At 35.4% G+C, this 15,003-nt stretch overlaps 3 protein-coding genes across 3 annotated transcripts; 2 read left to right on the forward strand and 1 right to left on the reverse strand.

Moving 5' to 3' along the window:
- Positions 1-2,012: 2,012 nt before the first annotated feature.
- LOC138122203 (alanyl-tRNA editing protein Aarsd1) lies at positions 2,013-3,806 on the forward strand. Its single transcript, XM_069036391.1, has 7 exons — positions 2,013-2,261; positions 2,310-2,438; positions 2,491-2,743; positions 2,800-2,927; positions 2,978-3,231; positions 3,278-3,580; positions 3,633-3,806. Exons 1-7 carry the CDS (start codon positions 2,223-2,225, stop codon positions 3,748-3,750), a joined length of 1,224 nt encoding a protein of 407 aa, XP_068892492.1. The 5' UTR covers positions 2,013-2,222; the 3' UTR covers positions 3,751-3,806.
- Positions 3,807-3,825: 19 nt separating this feature from the next.
- bc10 (BLCAP apoptosis inducing factor bc10) lies at positions 3,826-4,549 on the reverse strand. Its single transcript, XM_069036412.1, has one exon. It carries the CDS (start codon positions 4,402-4,404, stop codon positions 4,171-4,173), a length of 234 nt encoding a protein of 77 aa, XP_068892513.1. The 5' UTR covers positions 4,405-4,549; the 3' UTR covers positions 3,826-4,170.
- Positions 4,550-4,819: 270 nt separating this feature from the next.
- On the forward strand, positions 4,820-5,445 carry RpS28b (Ribosomal protein S28b). Its single transcript, XM_069036413.1, has 2 exons — positions 4,820-5,114; positions 5,365-5,445. Exon 1 carries the CDS (start codon positions 4,907-4,909, stop codon positions 5,102-5,104), a length of 198 nt encoding a protein of 65 aa, XP_068892514.1. The 5' UTR covers positions 4,820-4,906; the 3' UTR covers positions 5,105-5,114; positions 5,365-5,445.
- Positions 5,446-15,003: the final 9,558 nt, after the last annotated feature.

Genomic DNA, 15,003 nt, shown 5'->3' on the forward strand with positions numbered 1-15,003 from the left:
ATAACGAATTGGAATTAAGACTGTTAAAGTCCATATAAAACCTAGGAGACGTGGACGATGCTAGCGCAACCCTAGCGTAGGGCCGAACTAAATAACCATATTTAGTCGATGATGAATCGGCTATTTACGTTGACAGCGAGATATTTGATTTATTCAAAAAATCAAATTTGTTCGTTTCAAAAATCTTTATTAATTATTGTCAAAAATTTGCTAATCAATTTCGTTATGATAAAAATTATAAAATAATCCAAAACAACTTTCGTACTTGTCCCGAGCCTCTTCTACCTGCGATGTCGAAGCCTGACTAACTTGTTTGAAGATTTTAATGACAATGTGAATTACAGAAGTTGTGATTCCTGATCCTGTAGTTGTCCCAGAACGTGCACATTCATCAAAATTCTCAGGCAAAGTGTTATAGGTTTTTCAACGTACCAAAATTTGTGATCTCAATCTCAGAGAAAACATAATTTATTACATGGATCGTTATAAGCGAAAAACAATTTCAAAATTAAAAACTTTATAAGAAAACTAAAAATAATGAAATTAAATGTTTGGATAATTCTTTGTCTTTGTTTTTTTTTAATAAATAAAACCATAATATAAAAAATTGGTAAATAAAAACAAAAAAATATGTCCGTATGCAACTAATTATACATTCGATTGCAATAATTGAGGAATATGCAACTTATTATCATGGCCAACTGTATCGATATACACTAGACGTGTATACATGGCCGTTTCAATTTCAAAATAAAAGTGTTCCTAGAAAGCAAACCATGAACTACCGTAAAGTAGCGACATCTGTTGGATCCTTTCATAATAATTTTTTTAATTTGAAATTGACAAATTGAACGTCACAAACGTCAGATTTTGGAAGTATTTTCTTACCTTTCTGTGCTCATTGTCAATTATAACATTTATTGTTCAGTTGATGATTGTCGTGTTTAGTTTCGTTGTGTTCATTTTAATTTATTAATTTCGAGTGACAAGCAAATTAACAGACAAATAACATACGACAACTAACCGTTACCTAACCAAGAATATAAATTTGACAAGTTGACGTACTCGTAGATTGAAGATTGGTTAAAATTATAGTCGTATGGCGTCGCTACTTTACGGGAAATTTCAATTGTTTCATCGGAATTTTTCTCTTATGGAGAAATTGCAAAATGAAACGGCCATGTATACACGTCTAGTGTATATCGATACAGTTGGCCATGCTTATTATACATCTAGTTCGGCCCTACGTTAGCGCGTCGCTAGTATCGCTGAAATTTGAATAGATCTAGACAGTCTTACTATGTTTAATTGTCTGTGGCCAGGGTGGCCAGTACTATTGAGTGACTATTGATCTCAATGAATTGAAGTTGGAAGGTTGATTAGGATTGATTATAGCTAATCAAAATGTTACAAAAAAAATATTCAAATCGGTGAAGCCGTTTTTGAGTTTTAGCGAGGCTAACGAACAGCGATTGTAGGTGATACGAAGTTCACCGGGTCAGCTAGTCTACCATAAAAATTTCAGGCTGCCTAAAGTATATTTTTTGCGTATCCAAAAAAATTACTTTGGGGCAGTCGGGCTGTAGTTTAAAACCGTCCAAATAATCTGGGATTTTTATTTTTGTAATCTATAAATGCTAAACTAAAAAATCAGTATAATTTCAAGTTGCCTAAAGTATGTTTTTTGCGATTCATTTTTTGCAAATGTCATACGCTCCGCAGTAGTAAAATAACTGCAAACGCCCTTAGCGACTCTCGATTCCAGATTCACTAACATTCAAATAGTACATTTTTTTAAATTTCTGATTGCCTAAAATACCTTCCCAAAATTCGTCATCACCTCCCGGACTATAATATGATTAGGTGTTATACCGTATACCCGTATTTATTTTTTTATTTTCAATATTTAAAATTCGCGCTTAAACTGTTTGAACCTGATATCTGGGGCCGCCGCAATTTCTGATTACTGATTGGCTGCGCTGTGCCAGTGCTTTGGCCACGGGCTAAATGCATTCTCGCCGCTAAATGCCATGCCAGAGAATCCAGAGACATACAGACATACAGGTCAGGAAGTTGTTCTCAACAACTGTGATAAGTACAGGAGATATACCACCAGTACCAGAGCAAAGAGTATACTCTCTGTACCAGAGTTAATACCAGCATTGTTTACCAGCGTAACGAACATACATTTATAACCAATTTTCAGATTCAGTTTTAACGAAATGGTTTTTAAATGTCAAGAGGACAGTTTCTTGAGAGAGGTATAAAACTTAACCGCATAAATTTGATAAGTAACCATAAAATTTTAGTTTACTTCAAAAGTTGTGTCTTGTGAAAAAAGTGTATTTAGTTACAATTTAAATGGTAAAAACATCGAAACAAATGGGTATGAAGTAATCCTGGAAAATACAATAATATTTCCTGAAGGAGGTGGTCAGGTAAGTGATGTTATTTTATAGCAGCAATGATCTTTATTAAAATTTTTTATAGCCTTCTGATCATGGTTACTTGAATGACCAACCAGTTTATCAAGTAATTCGTAGAGGTGACAAGGCAGTGCATTATGTTGAACAACCTTTAAATATTGGTGAAGAAGTAAAAGAAGTGATTGACTGGAAACGAAGATTAGATCATATGCAACAACATTCGGGTCAGCATTTAATAACTGCAATTGTAGATAGAGAATTTAAATATCCCACTATGTCTTGGTATTTAGGGGAAGATGTTGCATATATTGAATTAGGTATATTTTATAAACATTGTGTTATAAGAAAAGTGATAAGAAGTGTTTGTTAACAGAAAGTCCATCAGTTACTGAAGAAGAAATCAGTCATGTAGAAAATATTTGTAATGAACTTATAAGGAAGAATCTTGGTGTAGTTGTTAATATTTTTAATGAAAACACACCATTTAAAGAATTGGAGAATGTAATTTTGGAAATGCATGTAAAATATTTTATTACTATTAATTGTTATAGTTTCGAAGTCCACGGGGTCTACCAGCAGATCATAAAGGAGATATCAGAGTTGTTACTATTGAAAGTGTTGAGAGTAATATGTGCTGTGGTACTCATGTTACAAGTTTGAGTCAACTGCAAACAATTAAATTATTGTATGCAGAAAAAAGCAAGAAGAAAAATAGAACCTTGTTATATTTTTTGGTTGGAAATAGAGTTATTAGCAGATTAGATCAGTGTTTAAAGCGTGAACAAAAATTAACAACTTTATTGAAGTATGTTATAAAAGTGTGTAAAAATTTTGCTTAAATTTAATTCCAGGACAAATCCAGTTCAGCATCCAGAATTTGTGGAGAAGTTGATTCAGAACACAAAACATGTAAACAAGAACTTACAAACTGTGCTTAAGGACTTAGCAATTTATGAAGCTAACAATTTAAAACAGTGTAAAGAAAAATATTTTATTCTGCATCGTAAAGAAGCTGATCCTACTTTCATGAGTATTATTATTAAAGAAGCAGGAAGACCAGATGTACTGCAGTTCTTATCAGTGGGTGATGAAAAAGGTGCTGGTAACATTGTTTTATATGGGCCAGAAAAGGCTATTACAGACTTGGCAAATAAGTAAGCCTAAGATTATTCGTTTCATTATACATATAAAAGCACAAACTTTTAGGATCTGTGAACTTTTGGGAGGTAAAGGTGCTGGACAAGGTAATAGGTTTCAGGCAAAAGTTACCAACCTATCAAACCACAAGCTAGCTGAAAAGTGTATAAAGGAGTATTTTGATTAGAAAGTGTTTTATTTTTATTGTTCATTTATTTAAGCAAATAAAGAAATTTAACATTATTTTACAAAGTATGACAAATTTATAATTGTTGGAAGAAATTTATTTTAAAACATACTGTACAAGTAAATTAGCATTCCTATATTTATTAATTGGTGTTTCTAATTCAATATTGAACAAAATCACAAAATAATATCAGTTTTTTTAATATATACATAGACATAAAAAAGGCTTCTTTGGTAGGAGATGCCATTCTTAATAAATAATGTGTAAATACAATAAAGTTATGTACAGAAAAATATATGCATAATAAATAATCATTACAAGGATTTGATGACAAATATAATATAAAGGGCTGTATTCACTGTTAGTTCAAATGAAAATTATAAAAACTGAAAATACATTTCTTTATCCAAAACTTATGTGTTAACCATTTTCGTTTTCACAAAATGAGGCCCAGAACAGACAATTCCCCATCCCACTGTAGCAAATGAGAAATACTGTTGCTAAAAACACTAAACTGCATATTGTACAGGGCTTTCTTTCCAAGAAAAATCCAATTAAATAAAGAACCATAAACATAACATGGGTTTGAACCAGGGCTGGGTTTGACGGTTTTGGCATTAACAACACAGGAATAAGCCACTGAAGGCAGTACATAATTTATAATTTAGTAATAACTAAATCACATTTTTTAATCTAACTTGTGCACTTTCAAAAACTGATATTTTATACAATGTTCTGCATGGTTAACAGGTTAGCAAATAATAAAAACGCCATTTATTCTTATCGCTAACCACGATTGCACGAGTAATTCGTAACGTCTCGATCGGTAACGGTACAGCACCCTTTTCTTTAAATTTACAATTTCATTAATTTTTTTTTTAGGCAAAATATATAATATAATGGTTTTTGTATTAGATATTTTTAATTAAATAAGAAAGTTCGTTAGTTATTGTGATAAATTAAAGTTATAATTTTGGTTATTTAAATATACCGCTTGGATTACAGATTACATTTTTATCAACAGGGAGGTTCAGGTTTGATTAAGTTCGGCTTCGAATTCGGAGCGCGTGCGTCATTTTCACGTCGCACTCTCTTTTGCAACTGTCATATCGTTAAGTTGTGCACGTGTTTTTAGTTAACAGAAAAATTACAGAAAATGGATAAGCCTGTGGTATTGGCTCGTGTAATTAAAGTCCTGGGACGTACTGGTTCCCAGGGACAATGTACCCAAGTCAAAGTTGAATTTATTGGAGAGCAAAATCGACAGATCATCCGAAACGTTAAAGGTCCGGTTCGAGAAGGTGATATCCTCACGCTTCTGGAATCCGAACGTGAAGCTAGAAGATTAAGATAAATTGTATGAGGTAAGTAAGGAAAAAATACAAAAATATCATAAATTGTGTTGCATTTTAAAATATGGTTGTGGGTTCTGGCCACAAATGTAAGAGTACAATTTGAAATGTTCCAAATGTTGCTCAGAATGGGTATTTGTTTTGACTAAATTTATCTTTAGGTCCCACTGTATATAAATTTATGGTACTAGTTTATTTAATGCTGTCGTCTTATCATTATCATTGTTTTATTTTGGATACTGATATATATTTTTTGTTACAGGACTTACAGGACAACTTGTGGAAAATACAACTAGTTATTTAATAATGTAATTTTTTTAAATAAATCATTTCCAGCAAGTAATTTTGGTTAAAATTGATTCCCAATGAAAAATCTTCATAATTGACAAATTTGTTTTATAAATTTTAAGTATTCTATGTATGATGGGCTATTGATATCCGGTGATATCGGTGTTTCATTCCTGTTGAGAGCTAAGATAGTTTACCAAGGCGTAGCTGAGGTGAACTAATGCTCAAGACAGGAATGAAACATTTCCACTGAGGTTTGTATAACGGGTGTTTTTTTAAATTTGGCGTCGAAGTAGGCGTTGAACTGTCGATTGTGAACGCACTATACAGATTACGGATCATGGATCAGCTGTTTAAATCTTACGCTTTTACATGAGCGGTGCGCTCTCAATCGACTCTCCAACGCCTACTTCGACGCCAAATTTAAAAAAACACCCTTTACTATTTTATTCGGAATCATTACATTTTTAGCAAATAAACAATTTGATGTGGTTTCATTTCTACTATTTTTCGACTTTCAGTAAGTACGCCACTGGAAAAACCTTATAACAGGGCGGAAAGTGGCCTATTACTGACCAAGAGAGGGAAGTAGATCTAAAGATAAAAAGGAATGGTTAACTTTCCGCCTTCGTATAAGGTTATGAATGTGCATATTACAATACGACTCCGAATAAAAATCTTTGTGTGCAACCGTGCGCGAAATGAGCACTTCGCGTGTGTACAACAGGCCGCGAAATTGAATTTCGCAGCCGTTGCCTTGACGACGGCCGTAAAAGTAAAAGTCATTTTTATATTTATTTATTATCACAATTACAACATATCTATCTGCATATTTCCGGTGTAATCTTACAAAATCTGGATGGGTTACAGTTAAAGTTTGATTTTGTATCAGGAACGGCCACTATTAGTACAGAATTTTCATCCGGTTTGAAATTTCCGCCAATTTCAAATGAGGCAGCCGCATATATCTCTGCAGCGGCATGCAAGGAGTATAGATTAATAGGGAGGGGACATAAGCTAGCTTATGGGCGCGGTAAATTGAAGCGGTGAGGGACAAGGAAACGGGCGCAATTTTATGCAACCCGTGAGGTACGCCCCAGTTAACACTACTTGAGATGTTGGGAATTAACAATAAAACTGCAGGAAAATAAAACACTATAATTTTTTTTGCATCACAAATGTATTCACAGTATGAGAAACTAGAAAACCACATTAAATATCACAACGCAACTGATTTTATTTACTTTCTTGGGGCGTACTAATAGCAGACATGCGCATTAAGGCGGCTTCACTCGGCCGGCCGTATGTCCCCTCCCTATTATTCTATACTCCTTGGCCGCATGAGGTTGAAGAGTCGATAAGAAAGATCCCATTATCGATCTATCATCTATACAAGGAGTATAGAATAATAGGAAGGGGACATAAGCTAGCTTATGGGCGCGGTAAATTGAAGCGGTGAGGGACAAGGAAACGGGCGCAATTTTATGCTACCCGTGAGGTACGCCCCAGTTAACACTACTTGAGATGTTGGGAATTAACAATAAAACTGCAGGAAAATAAAACACTAATTTTTTTTTGCATCACAAATGTATTCACAGTATGAGAAACTAGAAAACCACATTAAATATCACAACGCAACTGATTTTATTTACTCTTTTGGGGCGTACTAATAGCAGACATGCGCATTAAGGCGGCTTCACTCGGCCGGCCCCTCCCTATTATTCTATACTCCTTGCATCTATATGAAACATACACATGTGAATTAGGTTAATTTTGGTTCATTTTTCACCGGTCAAAAAGAGAAATATCTCGTAACATTTCCTGAATGTCATCAACAGACATTGACAATGAAGGAAATTTTACTTGTTTATTTTATAATTACAAATTTCGGGTTGCACACAAAATGTTGTGTACACCTTGGCTACGCAAAGCGGCCTTGACGACAATTTTTCTCTCGGTTCGTCAAAGTACCTACGATTTCGCATCCTTGATATACTTCCAGGGTCATTATAAATGATCGTACTATTACGATCATAAAATTTTGGACATCAAACTTCTGTCACATTAAAAAAAATACTCTAAATCATGCTTTATTGAAACTGTCACATGAAAGATGAAATTGTTGTCAATTTGACACCGGTTTAAAATACAATTTTTTTAATATGCAAGTACATTTGGGTATTTGTTTTATATTTTTTATTAATTAAAACCTCGTTCTATTCCATTTGTCTGATTTTTACAATTTTTTGAATATTTTCTCGGTAAATCTGACATTCACATTTTCAAAATTGACACAATCAAAATTGAGGTTATTAATACATAAGGGTCGTTTTAGAATGTATGACAGCATGATGACATTAGTGTCTAAAATTTTTTGATTGCAATAGTACCATCGTAGTAGGCGTTGGCGAACGTTGGTGGCAAAATTGAATGTGCCGGAAGCTTGATAACATGAGTGAGACTAGCATCGCCGATAGGTGGCGCTACTGGCGGTAGTGGAAATCTATCTCCTAGTTTGTCTAACGTTGCGAAGCAGGCGGCACATCCAACATTTGTGTGGGTTTTCAACGCCAACTGCGATGAGACAATTATTTATAATGACCCTGTACAAATAACTATTTTACTAAGGCCCGGTTTCTGAAACGGTCCGATAACTTAACGGCCGGTTAAATCAAGCGTTGCTACAGAAACGCTAGAAAGTCACCAATCACATTACATGATTTTTGTATTTATCGGAGAGTTAACTAACTGGCCAAATAAAATGTTTCCAGAAACCGGACCTATGACAATTTAATTCATACACTAAAAATCCCATAAGCAGCGGTGTTTTTGTCATTATGACAGCGAAAAAAGTTTGCCCTAACTTTTTCAGCGACAAAACGGAACCTAACTTTTGAAAGCGTCTGATTCTAGTAGGTCTGCATCATAGTGATTTACGTATTAACAAAAAACTGCCAGAAAAAATTACTCGTCCTACGGACTCGTAATTTTTTCAGAGGCAGTTTTTTTCGTTAAATTGCCAGACAACAAAATTCTCATTGAAATGTCAAGTTTACTTCGACAAAAAAAAGCTCTCGTGTAATTATAAGTGATAATTTAATTCATGTATAAAAAATCCCATAAGCCGCGATGCATTTGTCACTTTGACATCGGATAAAGTTAGCCCTAACTTTGCATCTGGATAAAATGTGCTTAAACTTCCATGGCAAACTTTTTCGAACCTGATTATTGTTTGTTGTTATGATAACGAACCAACAATCTTAAACATTGACACAGCTTGTAATAAATTGACGTGCAAAATGGCCAATTCAATTTTTCATAATTACCTACCTATCATTATTCATTAAATTATCTCATCGAATTACGCTCGAGGTTTTTTTCGTCCAGGATAAAATTTCATTTTTTAAACTCTAATTTGGTTTCTTTTTGGTAAATTGACTCCACAAACCACCAGATAAAAAAACTCGTCCTTCGGACTCGTTTTTTTATCGGGTGGTTTGTGTCGTCAATTTACCAAGCAACCAAATTATCGTAAAAAAATTCAATTTTATCCGGACAAAAAAAGACCTCTCGTGTAATTACAGTCGACAAATTCCCTCATATTATGAAAGCAGTTGATATTGACCAATAGTGTGCCGAATATCGCGAAAAAATCTAGTCATGGTCAGAAAATGCGTCTTCCGCCGACAAAAATCTCCCTTCCGGTGAAAAACAACGTTGACAAGGCTTTTGGTTTGTTGGTAACACAAATTAATGAACAAAATATCAGAAAATTATTTTGACGTTTTCCGAAATGAATTTAAAAAATCGTTTTAGAAACGACTCCAGCAGTGATATTGACTACAGTATGAAAACAGTTTGGAATACAACAGGAAAAGTGCCACGATGAATATAAACTAGCCTTTAATCCGTTTTGTGATATTCCGAGTGTTTGTTTGAATTGTTCATTCGGGAATTTGTCTAACCAAATATAACTCGACTTCCCATTTTTTTCGGAAAAAATGGGAAATCTTGTGATATTGTTTCTGACAACAAACAATGATTTAATAGAAATGTCACTGTGAAACTTCACTTCAAGAAGTTGAAGCATTGCTGAGAAATTAAATTTGAAAGATAGCATGTCAACCGCAATTGTGGAAATTGATAAACTGGAGTATCGAGCTATCATTAAGTACTTGTACTTGAAGGGGATACGGGGTGAGCAGATTTACGAAGATATGCTCAGTACACTTGGTGATCAGTGCCCTTCGTACGCTACCCTGAAAAATTGGATTCCATCATTCAAAAGGGGGAGATTTTCTTTTGAAAATGAGAAGAGACCAGGAAGACCGATTTCGGTGTCTAGCCCCGAAAAATTAATGCAGTTTATGACATGATATTCGCAGACCGACGAATTGGGTTGAAACACATAGCTAATAGTCCAGCCAATAGAGACATAAAAATGGCTCCACCTTGCAAAAGGTACAGAAAAGTTTATACTTGGCAGGTACGAGTATCTTCTATTAGGCATATTATTAATATTGCCGAGTTTGCGACCTTGGGGGGTTGTCGCTCGCCCCGCCATACTGGAGAATAGGGGTGGAAAATCACATTTCTGCAATTATTTCATTATCCGTGCGAGATACCTCTATCTAAGTTATTATAAAAAATGTAGAGCCTACAATTCTCTACATTTTTTGTTTTTTATGTTTTTTGTCAGATCAATAGTTTCGTAGTTACAGCCTGTAGAAATCGAGAATTTCTATTGTATTTGTACTTTTCCACACCACCACAGAGGTAGAGCAATAGGGTGCACTTTTTTGTTACGTAGTGTCTCCGGTGGGCATAGTCTACGATGCAGTAGAAATTTACTGTTTTACTCTTTTTGATCTTTTTGTAACGTAGACGGATCCAAATGATCTGGATCGATCGGTTTAGATGAGCTGAATTCATCAGAGTTTATGAATTCGAGAATTCCTCTTGAGAATTTTCCTCTTATTCCTCAGGGTCATCATCATCATCATCAGGATCATTTGGCGTTTACCTGTTTCATTAGTATACACGTTGGAGTCCGATATTCCCGTAGACGGACAAACAATAAATGCTCGATTTCTACAGGCTGTAACTACGAAACTATTGATCTGACAAAAAACGTAAAGAACAAAAATTGTAGCGAATTGTATGTTCTACATTTTTTGTAAGTAGTTAGATATACGTATCTCGCACGGATAATGAAATAATCACAGACGTTCCAGAATCTGAAGATCAAGACGAACAAATACCTGAAATCAATGAATTTCTATTTTGGCAAACGCCAGATGATCTTGATGATGATGATGATGACCCTGAGGAACAAGAGGAATTCCCGAATTCATAAACTCTGATGAATTCAGCTCATCTATACCGTTCGATCCAGATCATTAGGGTCCGTCCACGCTACAAAGAGATCAAAAAGAGTAAAACAGTAAACTTCTACTGCATCGTGGACTATGCCCACTGGGGACACCACATCAAAAAAAAACGCACCCTATTGCTCTACCTCTGTGGTGGTGTGGAAAAGAATAAAAAGTACAAATATAATAGAAATTCTCGTTTTCTACAGGCTGTAACTAGGAAACTATTGATCTGACAAAAAAACATAAACAACAAAAAATGTAGAGAATTGCATGCTTCTATAATAACTTAGATAGAGGTATCTCGCACGGATAATGAAATAATCGCAAAAATGTGATTTTGCACCCCTATTCTCCAGTATGGCGGGGCGAGCGGCAACCCCCCAAGGTCGCAAACTCAACAACATTAATAATATGCCTGATAGAAGATACCTGCCAAGTAGAAACTTTTCTGTACCTTTTGCAAGGTAAAACTCCCTATTGATTGGACTATAAGACGCTAGAGATTTCATATGAACGTGTCCATCGCATAATTCACGTCGATTTAGATATGAAAAAAAATTCGGCAAAATGGATTCCCGAATGCTTGAATGCAGATCAAAAACGTGCACGAGTGGAAGCATCGCGCTCAATCTGTACCCGTTCTGAAGAAGATGCAGACTTTTTGCGCCGCGTTGTGACCAGGGTTGAAACTTAGATCCATTTTTACAACCCAGAAATAAAACAGCAATAGATGGAATGGAAGCATCGTGGTTCTCCAAGTGCAAAGAAACTTCGAGCGCAAAAATCAGCTAGAAAAGTTCTTGCTTCAGATTTTTAGGATATCCGTGGAGTAATTATGATAGATTATCAAGAAAAGGGCCAGACAATAACTGGAGCATTACTAGCCAGCTTACGAGAGAAAATCATGGAAAAAAGGCGAGGCATGTTACCGAAAGGTGTGTTGTTTTTGCAGGTTAATGCACCTGCACACAAATCACACATTGCCATGAAAAGAATTTGGGATCTAGGGTTCTAATTACTGGAACACCCGCCCTGTTCTCCAGATCTAGCCCCCTCGGACTATCATCTGTTCGCTCAATTGAAAAAAGTCTAAAAGGACCTACTTTTTTTTTTCAAGGAAGACGTAATAGAAGCTGTGGAGGTATAGTTTGCAGAGCAAGACAAAATATATTTTTTAAGGGTTAGAGGTATCAAAGACTCGCTGTACTAGGTCTATTAATTTAAGAGGAGACAACATTCAATTATAAAATATTTTGAGTTTAAAATTTTGGTTGCTTCTCTAGTAGGCTAAGAACATATCAATACGCCCTCGTACTAGTTAAAACAATAATTAATATAAGAAATCATTTTTTGTGATTGGTTGATAGTTTGTTCTTAAGTCATAATATAAAAGGTGTTTTTTTTTTTTAATTTGGCGTCGAAGTAGGCGTTGGAGAGTCGATTGAGAACGTATCACTCGTGTAAAAGCGTAAGATTTAAACAGCTGATCCGTGATCCGTAACCTGTATAGCGTGTTCACAATCGACACTTCAACGCCTACTTCGACGCCAAATTGGAAACGCACTCTTTATATGTAATTCTAAAGACCACTCAAATGGGGATATTTTGATATCAATCGACGCGTCTTGAAATGACAAATATTTGATACCATTGCGCCAAAACGCTAACTCTGTAAATAAAGCCCCAATCTATAATTGAAAATCAAAAACTTCCTTTTACTTTATTTGAGTGTGAAAGAGAGCGGTAGATACCTTTCTTGGGTTAGTTTTGGGACTCCATAAATAAAGATAGTTATTTACGGCGGCAATTGACTTCTTAAGAGGGTTCACAGTAGGATGTATAATTGCAAAGATGACACTGAACCAGTAAAATGCCTTTAAAAGGAAATAGCTGAATCCGTAATCCCCCATAAATTACAAATGACAGTTTTATGAAGTGTTCTGACAGAAATCAGTTGGAAAATATTTCAAGTTTTATCGATTTTGTCGCTTTATTAATCGAGTTACACATTTGGCGCAATGATATTAAATATTCGTCATTTCAATTACATATATAGTGTGCGTTCTCCTTTAAAAAAAACACCCGTTACTAAATGACAAATAAAACGAAACACATACAAGGGGTTTGATTTTTGAAATGAAATTTAGCAGATAGCTGAAGGGTCTAAAGCTTGTTTGACACGATACTAAATTTTTGAGAAAATTTACTAGTAAAGCTTGTTTGACACGATACTAAATTTTTGAGAAAATTTACTAGTAAATGAGAGAGGACCAGTGAACGATCAGGATCTGACAAATACAGACTATGATCCTGATCGTTCATTGGTCCTGTCGAGGGTCTCTCTCATTTTCTAACAAATTTACAACGAAATTTAGCATCGTGTCAAACAAGCTTAACAAGCAACAAATGATGAAAATTTGAACGAAATTCGACAAGAAGTAAACATTTTTTGCAATTTTTTTCTTCTGCTCTGTTGATTACAACCTAATTTTTTCTGGCAGTTTTTTGAAACGTTTTCAAACTGCAGAAAGCTGTATCACGTGTAAAGTATGCCCCCAGTTAGAAGACGTAATCAATTACGTACAGAAGCACTACAGCAGCTCAAGACCGATATTTAACAATAATGGCATTAAGAGACCGTCACAATTCTACAGGTCGAGTAGGAGATGGGTGGTTTGGTGTCGAGGGATAGCCGATACAGATGCGATCCATATATCGTCCCATTAGGTCGTCTGGAATTCAGTGGTATCATCGCCTACATTTGGTGCTGCCTTTAACAGCAGAACACAAACGGCAAAGACTAGATTGGTGCCGAACACGAGAACACTAGGACATCGAAAGGAATTCTATTATCTTTTCTGATGAATCCCGATTTTGTTGGGACATCATGATGGTCCGCAAAGGGCTAGGAGACGACGTGGTGAATGGCGTAATTTTGAGTTTTTTGTGGTGCGCCACGTAGCTCGCACTGGAGGCATTATGGTTTGGGGCTCTATGTGTTACGGATATTCATCCAGGGCTCCATGACTACACAGCGATACATGATCATACATCCAAGAAGTTTTGCAGCCGGTAACAATTCCTTTTGCATATAGCCACTAAGGAACCCTGTTCCAACAAGATAACGCTAGACCACATATAGCTCGGATATGTATGCAATGTCTAGATCTAGAAGAAGCTGGCGTAGATGTGCCTCCCTGGTCGCCCCTTTCGGCAGATCTATCGCCCATCGAACATGTGTGAGACATGATAAGGAAAAAAAATTCAAGTTTAGCTCGTCCACCACAGACACTGGCACGACTTAGGTATGAAGTTCAGGTTGCCTGGGATAGTGTGCCTCAGGAGGATATCGATTACCTAATCAGATATATGCTTCGTCGAGTGGCAAAGTGCATAAACACACGTGGAGGGGCTACTCATTAATTAACATTTCAATTGTTTTATGTGACACAAATTTGTTCCAATTCATCGTTTGTAACGGGTGACTATTAAAATTTTCACTTAGGGTTGGCTATGGATCATTCTTTGTTTTCCGATGCACCTTAGACACTGACAAGTTTGACATTTCAATAATAGTATATTACAGTACGAGTGGAGAAACTAAAAGATTCACCCACGCGTGTGTCGGATTTACACACGAGGCGAAGCCGAGTGTGGAATGACACACAAGTGTGCTGTGTGCTGTATAGCGTTTTGTTCAATCCTGCCAGTGAATTTTGGAACACAATTGAAATTTTATAATTTGTGCAATTTATATCATAAAACATAGCGGGCACTTTCGTTGTCATAATCTCTAAAAAAAACAAAACAATTGCAACAGTAAATAAACTTGACAGAAATTACAATTTGACGTTCTTTCCCAAAAAACGTGCAATTAATTAAGCAAGATGGAGCAACAAAATGGTTTCATTGTTCTTGATGATATATTAGAAGAGGCCGACGCCGCGCCGCTACCTTTAATTTACTGCCTGCAAAATCTAAAGAAAGATATTTGAAAGTGTTGGAAAAATTTTATAACGGATGAAGTAATACTGACTTATTTTAATGGATTAATGGGAAAATTGGCTTTGTGGTCTACGTATTCAATGTTAAAGTCGACCTTATTCGTTTATGAAAAAGTAGATATTAGCAAGTAAAGTGATATTTATTTTAAAGTGATATTATTATCACAATATAGATTGTCGATTTCGGATTTATTAGAACTTTTGAATAAATATGTTGAGCAATTCTAAACGAAA

The sequence above is a fragment of the Tenebrio molitor genome, chromosome 1 (assembly GCF_963966145.1).
Source record: "Tenebrio molitor chromosome 1, icTenMoli1.1, whole genome shotgun sequence".
Taxonomy (NCBI): domain Eukaryota; kingdom Metazoa; phylum Arthropoda; class Insecta; order Coleoptera; family Tenebrionidae; genus Tenebrio; species Tenebrio molitor.